Source organism: Lynx rufus, unplaced genomic scaffold (assembly GCF_022079265.1).
Source record: "Lynx rufus isolate CCGP_SWC_20201006 ecotype Redwood Valley unplaced genomic scaffold, mLynRuf1.p SCAF_2, whole genome shotgun sequence".
Lineage (NCBI taxonomy): Eukaryota > Metazoa > Chordata > Mammalia > Carnivora > Felidae > Lynx > Lynx rufus.
This window is the reverse complement of record NW_025814834.1, coordinates 189,289,904-189,308,992: the sequence shown is the minus strand read 5'-3', so window position 1 is coordinate 189,308,992 and position 19,089 is coordinate 189,289,904. Positions and strand designations below refer to the sequence as shown.

General features: G+C 45.2%; 1 protein-coding gene across 1 annotated transcript; it reads left to right on the top strand.

Annotated features, from left to right (window-relative positions):
• The first annotated feature begins 280 nt into the window (after positions 1-280).
• Positions 281-16,618, top strand: PPIH (peptidylprolyl isomerase H). Its single transcript, XM_047085137.1, has 10 exons — positions 281-356; positions 699-763; positions 1,085-1,108; positions 1,379-1,423; positions 1,693-1,735; positions 5,470-5,562; positions 8,910-8,997; positions 9,474-9,514; positions 10,341-10,429; positions 16,441-16,618. The coding sequence occupies exons 1-9, from the start codon at positions 291-293 to the stop codon at positions 10,407-10,409; spliced, it is 534 nt and encodes a 177-aa protein (XP_046941093.1). The 5' UTR covers positions 281-290; the 3' UTR covers positions 10,410-10,429; positions 16,441-16,618.
• The last annotated feature ends 2,471 nt before the right edge of the window (positions 16,619-19,089 follow it).

Here is a 19,089-nt window from a genome sequence, read left to right as displayed (position 1 = left end):
TCCTGTCTTCGTAGGGCGCACTGACTTATAGGCGGGGGTAAGAAACACCACGTATAGCGGTTTAGAAGTCCTGGCCGAAGCCACTCCTGGCCGAAGCCACCACCGCAACGCCCAGTTTCGTCCAGAGACTGAGAGAGCGCTCCGCAGGGGGGTCGCAGGGCGGGGCTTCCGGGGGCGGGACCCGGCCTAGGTTGGTTGGTTACGCGCCTGCGCCGGAGAGTAAACTGGCGGAGCGGGGAACAGGTTCACCGGAACCCGGCGCCCCCGACTTCTGCTTCCGGGTCGCAGCCATGGCGGTGGCAAATTCAAGCCCTGTCAATCCTGTGGTGTTCTTTGATGTCAGCATTGGCGGCCAGGTGAGGTCCAGGCAGCCACCGCGCCCAAGGGACACTGCACAGGGCCAGCCAGGAAGATCTCACCCACCCAGGGAAAGCGGACTCGAGAAGCCAGATAGCATTACTTGGACCAGAACCTACCGACCTGCGGGGCGGGGGCGAGGGAGGGAGAGGAGGAGTCTTTCACATTTGAGCGCCCCTATGGGGGAGGGAATGGGCGCCACGCGAGGATAGACTATGCAGGCGGAGGTGGGAGAGACCAAGCGGCAAGCGGGAGAGAGGGGTCGGACCCTCCTGTTCCCTGCTGGCTGAGTCCTCGGTGGTCTTGGACCGGCCATTCTGACCGTCTCCTGCCGCTTGCAGGAAGTTGGCCGCATGAAGATCGAGCTCTTTGCCGACGTTGTGCCTAAAACGGCCGAAAATTTTAGGTAAGAAGATGATGCTCCAGCTCTGCCAGATTAACCCAAGCAGAAGCTGGACCGGTCTGCGGAATCGTCTGCCTGCCTCTATCCGTCCACTCACTGCCCTTGAGATCTGAGTCCCCTTTGTATCGCTCTGTCTGAATAGTCACCGTTTTTACTGTTCCCATGTCAATATATGTTGTTAGTTTTATGCTTAGTGTCTGGACGTCGGCTGGCCAGTTGATGGGCTTGCTGGCGCGAATGTTACCCCACCCCCACCTCCCATATTAGGGGCGCTCTCAGCTGTGATGTCATGGTAACTGAATCATTCACTCTTTTCTCTTTCAGACAGTTCTGCACTGGAGAATTCAGGTAAGTCTCAGACGTGGTTGGTTTCTCTGCTTGCTCCTGAAGCGTGTCCTGGGGCTGCAGTGGGGTTTTGGGGGGAACCACCGGCAGGCCTTGAATGATTATTGGTGACAGTAATAGGTAATACCGCCATGGGTCTGTCTTCAGTTTATTTGCCTTCTTTATCTCTGTTCTCCTGACCTTTAGGAGAGTCCCTTGGCTCGAGTGTGTGGTAAACTGGAAAGGCCTATGATTACCTGTCATCATTCCAAGTCTCTTTCTTTTTGGTTATAGAAAAGATGGGGTTCCAATAGGATACAAAGGGAGCACCTTCCACAGGTAAGTCCTTGGCAAGCCATCCCTACAGGCTTTTAGAATTACTTCCTTAGGGGATTAGTCTCTTTAGAGGAAAATAAAACCATAGGATAATTCCTAGATCTTGAGAAGGAATGGTTTTGTGAACTCAAAAGCTTATTTGAAGGCTTATTAAAAGCCAAAGTGATAAACATTTTATTTTTAAATCAATGTTAACCTAAAGTATAATGACTAAATCAATGTTTTTCTAAACTGCAGAGCCTTCTCTCAGGATCCTTAATTCTCTGTTTCAGGGTCATAAAGGATTTCATGATTCAGGGTGGGGATTTTGTTAATGTAAGTACTATTCCTTTGCTATCAAAGACCTATAGGAATATTGTTTTTTGTTATTGCTGCTACTGCTGTTTTGACTACAGGGCCCAGTCTTAAGGCTTGAAAACAGTAGCTAAGTTTGAAGGAGGAGGGGGTGATAGGAATGTCCTTTAGGGTTGCTGGCTACTACTCTTTAACCATTAGATGATAGACATCAGCGTTTTGATTGAGTCACTGACTTCCAAATCTTAGCCTTTTAGGGCCAGAAACTGAACTTTTCCAGCACACCTTTAGATGATTCATGAGAGACACAAACTAGTTAGTCACATGAAACTTCGATAGATATCAGATGAAATTTTTTTTTTGTTAATTTCTAAATGGCAGTAAGTCCTTTTCCAGTGAGCTAAATTCTTATGCCCCATTTCCCTTCCATTCCTCATATCACAGTACCTGGAAAGCTGAGTTTTTCATCAGAAACTGATTAGTGGACAAAGAATTAGAGCATCAGAGGTAGATTGTTCTGGAGGGGTATTTCCTCTGTTTTCTAGGAGAGCCTGGTGGAATAGTTCTTCACTGCGAAGCATGTCTTTCTTTTGACCAGACTACCTGTGTCTCTCATACCAAGTCTCATTTCCTTCTGACCTTGGCAGGTGTTGAATAAACCATATCTTTTCTTCTTAAACCTACTTTTGTCCTTGGCCAACCTCTTGTGTGCATGGTCTTTCTTATTTATATCATTTGGTTAGTCGTGTTGGGATTTTCTTGGATCTGGAAGACATTCTTTCTCCTTCATAGGTATATTTATTTAACTCTTAGGAGTTTTTTTGTTTTGTTTTTAACTTTTTAAAATGTTTTATTTATTTTTGAGAGAGAAAGAGAGACAGAGTGCAAGCAGGGAGGGGCAGGGAGAGAGGGAGGCATAGAATCTGAAGCAGGCTCCAGGCTCTGAGCTGTTAGCACAGAGCCTGATGCAGGGCTTGAACTCATGCCGTGAGATCATGACCTGAGCTGAAGTCGATGCTTAACCGACTGAGCCACCTAGGTGTCCCTAATTCTTAGGAGTTTTTGAAGACCTGTCTCTTTCCTATCTAGGGAAGGTTACAAAGGGGCAGATTTTAGGCCAAATCAGGCTTTCAGATATGCTTTGTTTCATGTGTGTGATGTTGTAAAACTGGGAAATTTCACCAGAAAATTCCAGAGTTTTCTCTCTAAAGAAGGGAAAACAGGGGCGCCTGGGTGGCGCAGTCGGTTAAGCGTCCGACTTCAGCCAGGTCACGATCTCGCGGTCCGGGAGTTCGAGCCCCGCGTCAGGCTCTGGGCTGATGGCTCAGAGCCTGGAGCCTGTTTCCGATTCTGTGGCTCCCTCTCTCTCTGCCCCTCCCCCGTTCATGCTCTGTCTCTCTCTGTCCCAAAAATAAATAAACGTTGAAAAAAAAAAAAAAAAAAGAAGGGAAAACAGAGGTGCATTAGGCCTGTGTTTCTCACATAGCAACAATTGTTTGGAATCACGTAACTGCTCCCTTTAAATAGCATGTGTCCTTGCCATTTCACCACAGCCACTACCGCCTGCTTTCCTTATTTATGTCACTTGCCTCTGTAGGCATTTAAGTTTGCAATCCCTGGCCATAACTGATGGTAGTAGGGCTTGAGGGACCGTATACTTTTTTGTTAGCTGGTAAGAAGGGCTAAGAATCTATTCTCTGCCTTCTTTTCTTTCTTCCCTAGGCTCCTGTGTTGCCATGTTGTCTTAAGAGGGCCAGGACCAACTTCTTGCATCATTGCCAGGCACATCTAGTTGCTGATAGCTCTAGAATCAGACAGTACAGTTGGTCAGCCAGAGGCTGTGTCAGCAAGAAACAATTGTTCAGAGCCACTCTTAGGAAAGAAAAAATAGAATGAGCAAGAAGCAGAATAAGTAGGTATTGAGACCTTCTAAAGTTGGACCAAGAATATGTGTTTCTTTGTTTTAATAATTTTTTTTCTGATTGCAAAATTATCTCTCAAGGAATCTCACTTCTCAAGGAATATATTCTTGGCATTTTAGTTTACATTTGCCAGTCTCATCATTGCACGTGTATGTGTGTCAAATATAATTCTTAACAGACTTAAAATCACGTATATATTTTAATTTTTTATACTTAATAATTATCTACATTTTCCCTTGTCATTAAGTCATTTTTTATAATAGCTACCTAATATTCCATTATGAATAGATAAGTTATTTGATCAGTCCACTGTGGTAAAAAGATTTAAGTTGCTTTCTATTATTTTCTCTGAAAATTAATTTTGTCATTTTCCCTACTCTGGCTCCTGGAGAGCAACCGATAGTGTAATTATAGAGAACGATGTGGTAACTGATCTGTCCCCCAGGTTTGTTGGGAAATTGGAAATGAACTTGTTTTTCTCTTCCTTCTGTATATATGTAGGTATTTATGTGGAGTTAAAGATATAATAGCTCACATGTATATAATTGTGTATCAATTGCAAGGTCTTTTCTCAGACACTGTTTAATTCGATCTCCATGGCAATGCTGTAAAGAGCAGGTGATTTCATCTTCACTTGATAGTTGAGGAAACTGAAGCTCAGCTATGGGAAATGACTCTCCCAGCTTATAAATGATGGACCTGGAACTCACATCCAGGCCTTTCCACCATACAGAGCTTAGTTTTATTGATAATTTTTAGTCAAATAAAGGTTTGATTTTGATTTTGATTCTTCCTTCCTTGGCTTATGTTAATACCCTTTGATAATCTTTTTCCCAATAAGGGCCCTTTGATTCTGCCCTAGGCCGGTGCTTTCCCTCTCTACCATTCACCCAATATTCTTTGGCTGGAAGAGATTGGGTTTTGGCAGGCACCTTCTCATTATTAGCTTTAGACCCCAGGGATTCTGTTTAAGGTACTGCAAATATGGCTGTGGTCAAGTTGCTTTATTACCCTGACATAAGTTGGCTCACTTGAAAAATGAGGAAGATGATAGCGCTTATTCCACACGGTTACTGGAAGAGCAAAGAGATAATGAAAATAAAGCTGGTTTAAGCTAGTTTAAGAAGAAACAGAACTAAGAACTGGAAAGCCACATAGGACCAAGGCAGTCCTTTTTCTGTTTCTCTCGTGCTCTCTACACCTGTGTATTGCCTTCTCTTTCTGTTCTTCAGTCCACCTTGCAGAGCATGGTCACTGCTGGCTTCCAGGTTTACATGATACACATTCAACATCAAAGAGAGCATCAGTCCTTCATGATTCCCAGAGAAGGAACTTTAGTTGGCCCTGCATTAGTTCGGCGTGCTCTCCTGGATCAATCAACTTTGGTCAAGAGGGTGGTGTCCATACAGACTAGGCTTCCAAGAGCCCATCAACCTGCAGTTTTGGGGAGCAGGGATAGTGGCACTTGAGTGGGTAATTTTATTTGATAACAGGCATGAGAGTCTTTGGGAGTGGCAAGGATTATGTATGGGATCACTATACTATTGTTCCCTACTCTGCCTTGTCTTAACTGAGCTTTCTAGAGGCCCAGCTGTGACCTGTTTTACTCAATCTGTGAGATGCCCCGGCCAGTCTGTGAGCTGCAGGTGCCTGGGACAGGGCCGGCTTTGATTATAAGACAGGGTCAGAGAGGTATGGCTCCCAAAGTGACCTTCAGGAGTAAGAGTGCACCTTCAAAAAGTTGGCTACGGTACAGCAGCATTCCTCCAGGGGGCCCAAGGAGGGGGAGCCCAACACTCAACACTTGCTAACACGTCCTTTCTCTCTGCTCAGGGAGATGGTACTGGAGTCGCCAGTATTTACCGGGGGCCATTTGCAGATGAAAATTTTAAACTTAGGCACTCCGCTCCAGGCCTGCTTTCCATGGTAAGTGAGAGCCAGTCAAGGTTTTGGGTTAGATTTGTAGCCAGCGGGTCTGTGGCGCCCCTTGAGGCACGGTGCCATCTCTTGGGATGGAAGCTCGTTCTTTACTTCTCTCACTTGTCCCAGGACTCAGCTCTGCCACACCTACCTCCTTCCTCAGTCGGCTTTGACTTGGTTGGGCTGGGCCCTCAGCATTGGAAGTTTTGGGGGGGCGGGCAAAACTGAAACTCTGATGTGTGTTTTCTTACCTCGCTCGAGCGAGGGTGTGCACCTCAGCCTTCAGCCCTGCCGCTCGGAGTGCAGCCAGCTGTGCTGTCGGGACATGGCGCCCATGCACTTGGTGCTCCACCCTGGCGTCCCGAGATGACTTCCCACTCATGCTGCCTCCTGGCTCGTCCTCCTCTGGGCTCGCTGACCACTCTCGCTCCCTCGGCCTGGCACCCTTTCCTACTTAGACCCCCCACTCCCACATCTCACTTGCCTTTCTCAGCTCCCTATCTACCCCACTTAACCCCCTCATCTACCCACTCCTGATCGCTCCCCCTTCTTCTCCGTATTCACTCTGCCCTCATTTTTCCTTACCCGTCTCACCTTCCTTCCCTCTCACTCTCCAGTCTCCTCCCTGCCTCCCCTCATCACCCATTTCCTTGGCAGTTTCCCCACACTCTCTCTCCCAGACTCAATATTTACAGGCACACTTTCTGTCCTTCTTGCCTCCCCTTCCACTTATCTACACAGGCCTTTATCAAGTGAAGGTTTACCAACACCCACTTTGTATCAGGTCAGGGTAGGGTACAAGGATACAGACCTGATCCCTGCCCTTGTGACACTTAACATCTAATGGGGGAATCACACATGCAAAATGACAAGTCCAGTATAGTGTAATTCATGCCACTGTGTATTAAGATGAGGGCACCTTAGGGTATGTAAAAGTACCGTGAGGGCCCCACGGAATGAGAGTAATTACTTTGAGGGGTCAGGCACAGCTTCATAGATGGGAGAGCTTTTGAATTCTGGAAGGAGCTCTATTCCAGATGGCATTTCAAGTTGAGCAAATAGCCTAGGGCAAAGCTGTGTGACCATGAAATGGCAGGGTGGCATAGTCAAGGGACCAAAGGTGAGGAAGGTGATGAGAACATAGGATGTGCATGGGGAGGGGGAAGGGCCAGTAGAGACTACTGAAGAGACTGGTGGGTCTAGCTCCTAAAGGGCTTTAAATGCCAGAATAAGGATGAAGTGTGTGGACTTGAGTTCACAGGTTATGGAGAGGTGTACGCTTTTTTGAGCAGGGTTGATCAACTTTGTGATTTAGAATGAAGACCCTGGCTGCAGTGTGAGTGGCAGATGGGAATGGAGAGCTGGGGGCAGAGAAGCCAGGAAGGAGGCTGCCATGAGAACTGGGCAACACTAAGCCTAGCAAACAGTGTGCAAGTCCCTTTTTTCAGACAGCCAAGCCAGGCAAGTGCAGGTTAATGCTGCAGGAGTAGTTTAGGTGGGCTTGGATCTTTGCCAGGAGGACTAGAACCCTCTAGGTGCATGCCACCTGTTAGCATCTATGGAGGACTCAAAACTGGAAGGAAACATTGGTCTCTACGCCCTTCAGGCTGACACTGGTGAAGTTGTGCTGTCCTTTCACATACCGTGTAATGTCCTTGTTTTTGTTTCCATCCTCTAAATCATGAGTTCCTCAAGGGCAGGGACAGGGCCTCATTGATCTCCAAGCCTTACTTACTACCTGATACTGAAAGGTGCTGAGTAGATACCTATAAACATGAATGACTGAAAGATAATCAGAATGATGGCTACCATTTATTGGACAGTTACTCAATAAGCACCTTATTTGCATTAATTTGTTTTAATCCTCTCAACATCCCTTTGAAATGGGTACAAATGAGGATGCCGAAGCACAGGGAGGTTATGTGACTAATCTGAGGTCACACGTTCAGTGGTGAAACTGGGATTCCAGCTAGGTCATCACCTGGCTCCAGAGCTTCTTCTCGAAAGTAGTAAGCCGTGCTGCCTAAAAAAATGAATAAACAAGTGGCTAAGGGCAGAGTGTGTCCCCTGAGCTATAAAAACATATGGGACTGTTTTCCTGCCTGTTTGCTAATAAATATTTATACAGCAAGCAGCTACTTAGGTAGATTGATTGGTGGAAAGCTTGATTGAAAGGAAAGAACTGGGAGTCTGGGAAGTCTAGCCCTTGTTCCACAGCGCCCTCCTGCTGCTGCTGACTCAGGCACCCTCAGCCGACTGAGCCACTCAGGCAGCACTCACATGGGGAATTTCTAAGTATAATATAAAATCCCCAATGAGAATGTACCCCTGGACAGTATCTTTAATGTATTTCATACACATTTTTATTCTTGCACGGTTGAACACAGAATCAACCAATTTAAATCCATTAAGCATCCAATTACTGCTAGTGACCTATCTAATAATTTCCAGTGCTGCTGTAGTCATATTAATTTTAGGAGACCTATGCTGTTAATAGTACTTTCAATTTCCCATTTTCCACTCCTTTTTTCCAAAATAAGGGAAGTATGCAATAAAATGTGCACAGAGTTAGTAGGGCAGTGCTTTTAAAAGGTAACTTGGATTTGTTAATGTACAGAAATCTGAATTTAGCATATTAAAGGCAGTTTAGTAGTATCAACATGTAAAGTATGAAAGTACACTTCCTATGAAAGTTAAATTTCGCTTTACAAAGTATTACTTTGCATTGTAATACTTGCCTGTTCTTTTACAGTGCATTATGAAATGTAAAGATACAGAAAGAATTTCAGGGGAGGAGACTCTCAGATTCTCAATTAAAAAATACTTCTTCCTGTAAAATTCAATAATAAAAGATTTGGGTGTAGCTGTAAAAAGCAAACATCATTGATTACATGTAGTCTTTTTTTCCTAGCACAGCACTAGTGTAGCAGCTTCTCGCACCTTCTTAAACTTCTTTATTACCATTGTTATGATGCAGTACAAAGCTATTCAGTTTATGGCATAGGCAACGGGCTTTTTCTCACTGGTATCTAGTTTATAACTGTAATCCAGTTCTAACCAGTATTGGATTAAATACAGCAAATTGGGCCCCATGAACAATTTTTCCTTTAATAAAAATCCACACTGCAGGGGAATTGTACATTTATTCAAGAATCTGGCTCCTTGACGGCAGATATTGTGTATCCTATTTATCTCGGTATCCTTGGATCCTAGCTCAGGAACTGGCTTATAGTAGGTATTCAGTAAGGTTTGCTGAAAGAAAGGAATCAGGGCTATGGGCTCTTTGGAGGGATCTCACCCTTCGGCTAGCATGGCCAGGAAAACTCACTGAAGGTATGTTTGGTTTCTGTCAGGCAAACAGTGGTCCCAGTACAAATGGCTGCCAGTTCTTCATCACCTGCTCTAAATGTGATTGGCTGGATGGGAAGCACGTAGTATTTGGTGAGTCCTATTCCTGTCCTGGAGTCCAGGCCCCATTCACCCAGAGTGGGACGTCCAAAGGAGCCAGCCCCCAGACTCCAGTACCGAGAGTGCCCACCTGGTGTAACTGCTCTGGCAGTAGCAGGGAAGGCGGAAGTGATGGGAGGTGGAGAGAGCTAGAGGGAAGAGCAGAGGGCTGTGTGATGTCGAATGCAACCACTTGTGTGATACGTATGTCTGGGGTGGACCCGGATGGTATCACTTAAGAAATGTCCTACAGAGGCAGCCTGGTACAGTGGGGCTTTGCAATCGCTCAGACCTAGTACTCTGCTCCTTATGAACTGTCACCTTGGGCAAATCATTTCACTTCCATCAAGTCCCAATTTTCAGATGGTCGTATGAAGAGCAAATGAGATGATAGATAAGAGTGGACATTGCAAGCTGGAAAATACTCTGCAAATGAGAGTAATAAAGTCCAGCTCGTACTCTTCCCACAGGAAAAATCATTGATGGACTTCTAGTGATGCGAAAGATTGAGGTGAGTCCTATTTTGATTTCCTCTCTCGCCCATTCTGGTCCCGTAGCACCTGACTAGTGTGGAGGGGCTGGAGAGCCAGGAGATGGCTCCAGTGTGTTAGGTCCAGTGTTTACTGCCTCCAGTTGCATGGGCTTCCTCAGGAAGGGGGAGGGAGTACAGGAGTAAAGGACCCCCCCCCTCTGTTATCTTGGCCTGTAAATTTGCCTCTAGTGCACACTGAGGTTCGGCCTCTGGTGGCCCCTTCACCTACTTGATAAAGTCCTACTCAGCATTGAATTCAAGATCCTTCATGACCTGGTCCCCGCTGTCTCTCCACAGCCTCTTCTGCCACTGCTGCCTCCATGTTCTAGTCACGTTAGGCCACTAGCTCTTCTCTAAATATGCCATACACATTCCTGCCTCTTGTTGCTTTCTGCCCCCGAACGTTTGCTCATGCTCTTTCTGCCACTGGAATGCTCTTTTTCTTTCTTTTCCTCCTGGTGGGATCCCATTCATCCTTCTAGGCCCAGCTCGAATGTCCTCTCTTGTGTGAATCCTTCCCTGACCTGTTTAAGCAGCACTTTAGTTGCTTCTTCTGCCCTGTTGTATAAACTCCCTCTTATAACTTATTACACTGTTATATGTCATAGGTTTGCTATTTTTTTTAAATGTTGTACATTTTCTTTTTGATCTGGATTATCTATACCCTTCTGCTAGGACACGCATGGACTGTTACCATTTCAGTCTCTGAGTCCTCGGTCCTTAGTACAGGGGCTGGCAGGCGTCAGTAAATGTTTGGTGAGTGCATGTGTAAGTCGATGAATCTCCACCATGCTTTCTCTCCTAGAATGTGCCCACAGGCCCCAACAATAAGCCCAAGCTACCTGTGGTGATCTCACAGTGTGGGGAGATGTAGTCCAGAGCGAGACTGATCAGGTACGTGTGTCTTTCTCCTCCTGGTTAGGAGTCCCTAGTGAAGTCAGCACCGTCTAGGGGAAAGAACTTTAGACTTGAAAACTTGGGGATTGAGCCCATTTCCTCTCTCTGTGACCTTAGGGAAATCCCTTCCCTTCTCTGAGCCTGTTTCCTCATCTGTCAAATGGAGATAATATCTATCTCTTAGGCTCGTTGTAAGGATCTAAAGAGAAAGGGTTATTAGGGCATTTTCCTCCTACCACTTTGCGGTTTACAAAGTATCAACCTGAAAAACAGTAAATAAATAAACATTAAAAAAGTTAGGGGCACCCGGGTGGCTCAGTCGGTTAGGCATCCGACTTCGGCTCGGGTCATGATCACAAGGCTTGTGAGTTCAAGCCCCATGTCAGGCTGTGCTAAGAACTCAGAGCCTGGAGTCTGCTTCGGATTCTGTGTCTCCCTCTCTCGCTGTGCCCTTCCCTCATTCATGCTCTGTCTCTCTTTCTCTCAAGAATAAATAAAACATTAAAAAATAATAATAATAAAAATAAAATTAAAAATGGGCACCTGGGTGGCTTAGCCGGTTAAGCGTCCAACTCTTGATTTTGGTTCAGGTCATGATCTCACACTTCGTGAGTGTGGAACCTGCTTGGGGTTCTCTTTCTCTGCTCCTCTCCTGCTCGCTCGCTCTCTCTAAATAAACTTAAAAAAAGAAAACCTGACAATATACTATGTTTGTAGCATATAGCTTTTTTTACCCTTCTCTTAGGATTTGAATAGTTACAAATTCTGAGTCTCTGTTCTTTATTTTATATGTCGTGACTCTTTTGTCCAGAATGTATTTTAAGCAAAAAACTAACATTGTGTTGCTTATCTTAACTTTGGTGATCTTCTTTGTTAAACAGAAGTTCTAAATTTTGATGGGGTCAAAATTATCAGTCTTTTCTCTTATGGCTTTTGTGGTTGTGTCTTATTTAAGAAGGTCCTTAGTATCTCAAATCATAATGTCTTTTGTATTTTTTCTAATATTTCTATGATTTTATTTATATAGTTAAATTATCTAGAATTTATTTTTCTTTTCTCTGCCTTTTTTTTTCTGAATGGAGATGTAGTCAAATGTCAGACCATTTTAATGACTGTACATACCTCTTTATGTGACTTAATTTGTGTTCATAGCATCTGGCACTTGCAGGCATTTATTAAAAATTTACTACATGAGTTAATAGAGAGGGAGAATGTCAGGCATTTTAGGCAGGGAACTAGTGTTAGCAAATGCTGGCAGGCGTGCACAAGTGTGTGCTAGAAGCTGCACGTGGTCCTCTCTCTTGTCCAGCCAGATGGTCCCTTCTCAGGCACAGGCGACACCCTGAGCTGTCTCTCCTATCAGTACTAGAGGTCCCTAGCTCTCAACCTGGTGTCCCCCTTCAGTAGTGGCTGGCATTTCCCTCCTAATCCCACTTACTTCTTTGCTGAACCTAAGTTAAGCTACCAGGTCCTTTTCCTTTTAAGGATTGACCACTGATCACTACTGGAGGACAGAGATGATAAGAATAAAGTTTAGGGGTGCCTGGGTGGCTCAGTCGGTTAAGTGTCTGACTTCAGCTCAGGTCATGATCTCACAGTCTGTGAGTTCGAGCCTCGCATTGGGCTCTGTGCTGACAGCTCAGAGCCTGGAGCCTGCTTCAGATTCTATGTCTCCCTCCCTCTCTCTCTCTCTCTCTGCCCCTCCCCTGCTCATGCTCATCCCTGTCTGTCTCAAAAATAAATAAAACATTAAAAAAAAAAAAAAAGAATAAAGTTTAGAAATTTTTTGTTTGGGGCCTTTTGTCTGTGTTTTTCTGAGTCCCTTACAGAAAGTTAGTGGCAGTCCTTGTTGGGGGTTTGATTTCTGAGGGTGGTTCTCACAACCCTCCCCTCCTCATCCCTTAATAACAAAGGGCATGTAAACCTTTGCCCCCATGGAAGCCTCTCTTCCCAGCCTGCAACCCAAGCAGAACAGATCCCACAGGGGCCATTTGATGTTCCAGAGGCTTCTAGACCAGAACTGTCCAATAGAAAGTCCTCTCTGTGGTGGTGGAAATGTTCTGTGTTTGTGCTGTCCATCATGCAGCTTCCAGCCACATGTGACAGTTGAGCACTTGAAATGTGGCTGACGTGACTGAAGGGCTGAATTTTTTACTTTATTTAATTTTAATTAAATTTAAATATAGTACCTCCAATTCAGTCTCCTACCCCTGACTTGATCAGGATTGAATCTTTCATAGCTAATACTTAGGGGCAATATAATAATAGCAGTTATCATTTATTACATCTTCTATCATTTATTTATTCTTCTTGTGCTCAGATATTGAGCTAAGAACTTGAATGATCTCATTTAACTTTACCAAAAATCCTTATCATGAGTTTTAAGGTGTTAGGGAATCTAGGTGCTTTGGGTTTCTAAGTAATGTGATGTGGGAGAAAGTAAGGAAAAGTAGAGATTAATTCCCCAGGGAGTATGGGAGTATCATCCCATTATTTACCTTCCTAGCTGTTAAAGTTATAAGCATCTCTAATTCCCATGGGAGTGTTTCAGCTCTCCCAGGTTGTTTGGGCAGGATAATGGTTGACAGCCAATACAGAGGCTGTTTTCAAGCCCTGTTGAACAGTACTTCTCAAACTTTACTGCACTTACAAATCACCAGGAGATCTTGTTAAAATGCTGGTTCTGATTCAGTGGGTCTAGATGGGGCCAGAGATTTTGCATTTCTAACTAGCACTTGGGAGATGCTGATGCTGACTTTGAGTGGCAAGGCGATAGTGGAATAACAGAGCCTGCTTTCTCATTGAGAAGCCACCATATTCCAGTCAGAAAAGACCCAGGAGATCCTCTCTTGGTGGCCCTGGTCCAGCAGGAATCTACTGCCTTCAAATCAAAGTATCACCTAATCATGCATGTGGGGCCTTGTGCCTAGGCACTGGAAATAAAAGAAGATGGGACGGAGATAGAAGACAGGTACAGTGATTTAATCAGCAGTACTTCCCTAGGAAGCACTTCCTTCTAGAACTTCTGTGTTTTGCTTTAGGGTCCTGACTTTGGTTTTGGTGAGGATGAAGTTTCTGTAAACTCTAGATGTAGAAACCATGTTTTTTTTTTAATCTCCATGGGTCCTGTGAAAGCGAACCTTGGCCCTCAGGGTTCGCCTGCTCTAGTCTGAACTGGGTTCTTTGCTACTTACAACCACTTGAGGGCTGGTGGAACCTCTGTTTTGAAAGCCAGAGCGTCTCTTGGAATAGAGAGTAGCTGTGGGCTCTGGCAGCCCAGCTAGTCTGAATTGTTGCCCTTCCAGTTATCCACAAATCTGGGGCCTGTAGCAAGGTGTAGATAGCTTTCTTCTGTCGTTGTTTCCCAAATTTCCCTAAGAATCAAATCACTCGGGGGCATTTGTTAAACCTACTAATTCCCAGATCCCTCCCCCGGAGAGTTTGAGTGAGTGAGTTTGAGTTAGGATCCTGGATGCTGTGTTTGTAACAAGCACCTCAGATGCTTCTTATCAGAGAAATGTGGGTAACACTGCTTAGGTAGTCCTGTGATGAATATCTTTTAGCATTTGCATCTTAGAAAGAATACATAATTAGCGCAACACATAATTTTACAGTTATTATAACTTACAGTAAGGCATTATTAAAGTTGTGATTATGTTAAAAATTAATTGTACTTGTGGATGATGGTTATGAGGACACTGGTGACGGTGCTGTTGGAATTACTGAGCTTTAGGACACACTGTCCCCCAGCTCCTGGGATTACCTGTCGATGTGATGTGTTACTGTAGAGGAAGGTTATGAAAGACATGTTGGTGGCACATGGACCGGTCCTTCATTCTTTCCACGATTAAGCACTACTTAATTGAGATGGGTCCCATGCTGCGTATGAGGATGCAAATATGAAAAGCTCAGTTCCTGTCTTCAGGGAACTCACAGTCTCTTGAGGAAACTGACAATTACAGTAGAGTAAAGCACCGGACTGGAAAAAGTCAGGGAAGCCAGAATGCCTGTGTCTGCCTGGAGTGGTTTGGGAAGACTACAGAAGAGACGATGCTTTGGCTGAGTACAGGAAAGAAGAGAATGTCTCGGGTGGCGAAAATGGGAAGGCATTCCAGGCAGAGGGAACAGCACGGGCAAAGTGTAAGGGACACTGCTAATAATTCCATATGGCCTAAGCAGGAAGGTATGAAAGAAAAGCAAAGGGTAAGAGGTAAGGCGGGTGGAGGCCAGGGCCACTTGTGAGAACCAATGCAGTCTGAGACATTCATATGTTATCCTGAGGTAGGCTTTAGACAGTATGCACCTTTTTCCCCCGGGGGTGAGAGTCCTTGGTACTCCCCAGATTCTCAAAAGGGAGCCTGGCCCTCCAAAAAGAACCAGGCCAAGAGGAGCCACTGGAGGATTTTGAGCAGGAAAACTTGGGGATTGGACTTCCTTATTCTGAAGATGATTCTGGCAGCCATGTGGAGGATAAGCTCAGGCCAGGGAGGTGTCCACTGCAGCAGTCCAGGCCAGAGAACAGGTTCCACATGAAAATACGGGTCTAGGGAGCTCCAGAGATTTGGCAGCAAATATTTGCATGCCTGCTGGGTTTGTGACACTGTTTGTTCCCTGCCCTGAAAGACAGACACCCTGCCAGCTAAAAAAGGGAGGGGAGGGGAACATGGCTGTATTCCAGTTCGATCCAGTACAAAGGCAGAGCTCCCAGCCTCGTAATCAGGTCTCAAACATTGAGGTACACCACATCAGCAAAATACTACATGGCCTTAAAGGTAGATGTGTATGTGTTGGCAGATTTCTAGGGTACATTAAGTGACAAAGTCAAGATTTAGTACATTTGAGTAACTCTTTCAGAAATTACTGTTGTGACATATAGCCAACTGTTAGTAATGGTTACTTCTGCAATGTAGAGATAGCAGAGTCCTTTCTTCCCGTTGCTCCTACTGTTGTGTATATGCTTGAAATTTCTATATTGAGCATGTATCTTATAAGAGAAATATATACTGTATATACATAGTTTTAACAAATCCTCCTTCCTCTCAGCTGCTCTGAGGAGCATGTGGCTGATATCAGTGTGTCAGTCACTCCCTGGTTACTCCATCTCCTCCCAGGTCTAGGCCCAGGCAATGGCACCTTCCTCGGTGCTCCCACAGCACTTGATTCATCTCTCTACACAGCATTTAAGGCAGCATATCACAAATGTGTTCACTTGGTTTTCTCTAGACAGAACTCCTTGAGGCAGAGACCATGCTGACTGACAAACACAGTGCCTGGTCTACAATACAGCTTAGATCCTGGAGCACCATGGAACTTACAAAGCACATCTATGCAGTTTGGTACATTCTGCTTGGGGGCCCAGGGTTAAACTTCTGTCTGAGCCTGCAGTATGACACCAGGACTCACTGTCCCCTGGAGGAAAAGGGGTGTGGCTATGTTTAGGGAGAGGGAGACCAAAGTTTCTGAGTGTACTCATTCTGTTCTTTTAGTAAAGCTAACTCCAAGGCCATAAACAGAGGGTGTGACTTTACTTTCTCTATAACCCTGGGACCAAAACCTGCAAGGAGGAAGGATTTCTCTTTGTTCTAGAGTTCCACAGAGAGCTGTCAAGGTCTGGCAAAAAGTACACAGACTTTGGAGCCAAGTAGACCAGGAAGCCCCATCACTGTCAAACCATTAAACCCCTTGGGACTCTAGTTTTCTCCTTTACTTAACTACAGGCGATATATACTGCACAGAGGTTCTGAAGGGTAAATAAATGCGATGATATGTGTGGCCATAAATGTTAGTTTCTTTCTTCTTGGTTCTTATGTAATATACCTCTCAACTTTACCCTGGGGAACCAAAGGTCTGACCTAGGGCAAGAGACCAGTTCTGCGCTTTTGGGAAAAGAAGATTAGGAGTGTAGAGAAGAGCCGGGGGTGTTGTCTCTCATGAAAGTCCCCTTCCAGTGCCTCTGAGCTGCTTATCTCTTCCATCCCTAACAGACTTCCATGTCTCTGCCATTGTAGGCCTTCCCTTGCTCTGGGTGATGCTCTTGAGTAAGATAATCTGGATTGGCCCCTGTGTTTGCTTCCCTGCCTGCTGCTGCCCTTTTTGATCGAGAGACCTTGGAAGTGTCACAGATTCAGAACCCAAGATTTTCTGCTTAAGTTTTCAACTGTAAATAAAGTGGTTTGTTTTTTTTTTTGTTTTTGTACACGTGTTGTTTTTAAATGGTTGTAATAACAGACTGTCTCCTCACGCTTTAGCTTCAGCTGGGAAGACTGGCCCTTGCAAGGGCTAGCGGGGACCAGACCCTAACTGTGGCTGTGACTAGGTGACGCCTCAGACCTGCAAGCAGTTGTAGCAGTCCCCCCTCAGGCTCCAGCTGCTGGGCAAAGACGGTAAAGCCTCAGGGCTAGAATCACTAGTTATTCCAAGGATATCCCCAGTAGGTTCAGTTTGGTTGGTTCTAGAACCTGTGGGAAAAGGGTCACTAACTTGGGATAGTTGTGGATGGGAGACCATTTGGTAGAATGTGTCTTAATCATGAGGAATTGGGAATAATTTACTCAAAAATCTTTGTTTCAATCTGGGGTCATTTTATAAACAACAGAGGTCTTGAGAAATTTTCTTCCCCTTTCATAGCCCCAGTTTTCTCCTCTGTAAAATGGGGATAATAATACGTATGTACTTCATAACACTGTTGAGAGGGTCAAATACGAGAATGGATAGGAAGGTAATTTGTAAACAATAACATGCCTTGGAAAATACTTATTTTGAAAGGACCTAGCCCAACATAGAAAGATCCCACTGAGCATAATGTTCAGGAGGTAAAGGGAGTTCCATAGTGTTGCTTTCAAGAGGCAGTTTCTATGCTATCCCATTCCTCCTTTTTCTCTCTTGGCTCATGGGCAGGGATGATTCACCTCCTGGCAGTGGCAGAGGTAGCACGGAGCTGAATTCTATGACAGAAGAGAACCTGGTTAAAAGTGCCATTTCAGTGTATTTAGGGTCCAAGGGAGCTGGTGTAAGGGCCCTACAGTATAGATATTTGCAACTCTCTGTAGCTAGGTAAACAGGGTTCAGGGAGCAAAGGGAAGGAAGGACTGACCTAGCAGAGGAGAGATCTTTAACTAGACAAGGTGGAATTAGAGAGTACGGAGGATGAGCTGCTGGGATCCTAAGCTGACGTTCCTGTGATGGGCCATTAAACTGAATTGTTACACTTGGCACCTGCATTCTAGGTCAGGCTCTGTCCTGGGCACAGGAGCCGCAAGATGAGTAGGATGTGGCCCTTGCTTGTGACAGGAGATAGGCACATTTTGATTCAGTGTGGTATTAGAATGTGAGCCCTTAGGGGGGCAGGAAATTCGGTCGTTTTGCTTTGTTTTACTGCTATGTCCCCACACCTAGAAGAGGTATCTAGTACCTAGTAAGTGCTCAAGAAAGACCTGTTACATGAATGCTATGTACAAGATGCTGGAGTGGGCAGGGGGTTGGGGGAAGAGGGTGCGGGCAGGGGGAGGTGTGAAAGGAAGAGGTAACATTTGTGGTAAGTATTGATGGATTGGTTGGAATTAGCCAGGAGATAAAGGTGGAAGGGGCTTTCTAGGAAGAGGAACTATGTTCTTGGGCCAGAGTCTGTTAGAGATAGAGGACAAGGTGTATGTTATTTTGCAAAAGAGATTCTTGGAATGAACTCTTGCCTTTCACACCACTTAAACGTAGGCACTGGGGTTGTCTACACTATGGTCACCATGCTGGGCAGTGTGGCAGGGGTCTAGCAAAACTGGAGTGGAAACCTCCCACCTTGGAAAAGGGGTTGAATTTTGACATGAACTCTTTATCCTCTAGTGCTTCAGTACTATTTTGGCAGTGGTATGGAGGTGGCTACAAGGAAACTAGTTTCTTAAATAACTCATCTTTATGCTTTTTGAGCACCACGAGAGAGCTTAGTGAAATAATTGAATAAGTAAGTAATGATACTTTTAGGTAACATTTTAAAGACAAATGTTACAGAATTTAGATTTCTGCTGAGGAGCCATCCCTTCGAAGCAGTTAGAGAAGGTTGCTCTTTATTGGCAGAGGTGCTAGTCCCATCGTTCAATCTGTCTTTGTAACTCTACCTTGGGGAAAAAGTCTCAAGCCAAAGGGCACACTTTTAAAGGTCCCCAATGTTGGCAGAACTGCCTTTTGAGAAAACATTTTCTTTTTAACAGTCAAAAGTTATCTGGAGCTGGGGCACCTGGGTAGCTCAGTTAAGCACTCTTTTTTTTCAACGTTTATTTTGGGACAGAGAGAGACAGAGCATGAACGGGGGAGGGGCAGAGAGAGAGGGAGACACAGAATCGGAAACAGGCTCCAGGCTCTGAGCCATCAGCCCAGAGCCTGACGCGGGGCTCGAACTCACGGACCGCGAGATCGTGACCTGGCTGAAGTCGGACGCTTAACCGACTGCGCCACCCAGGCGCCCCTAAGCACTCTTGATATTGGTGCAGGTCATGATCTCATGGTTCGGGAGTTGGAGGCATGCTTTGGGCTCTGTGCTGATGGGGCCCAGCCCGCTCGCTATTCTCTCTCCTCTCCTCTCTCTACCCCTCCCCTGCTCGTGCTTTCTCTCTCTCAGAATAAATTAATTTTTTTAAAAAGTTATCTGGAGCTGGAACAGATGAGTA

Excerpts from the sequence above, each read along its gene's own strand:
- PPIH (XM_047085137.1), top strand. The coding sequence starts at position 291 with ATGGCGGTGGCAAATTCAAGCCCTGTCAATCCTGTGGTGTTCTTTGAT. Across the intron at positions 5,563-8,909 it reads CTCCAGGCCTGCTTTCCATG|GCAAACAGTGGTCCCAGTAC; the intron begins GTAAGTGAGAGC and ends GGTTTCTGTCAG. Across the intron at positions 9,515-10,340 it reads TAGTGATGCGAAAGATTGAG|AATGTGCCCACAGGCCCCAA; the intron begins GTGAGTCCTATT and ends TTTCTCTCCTAG.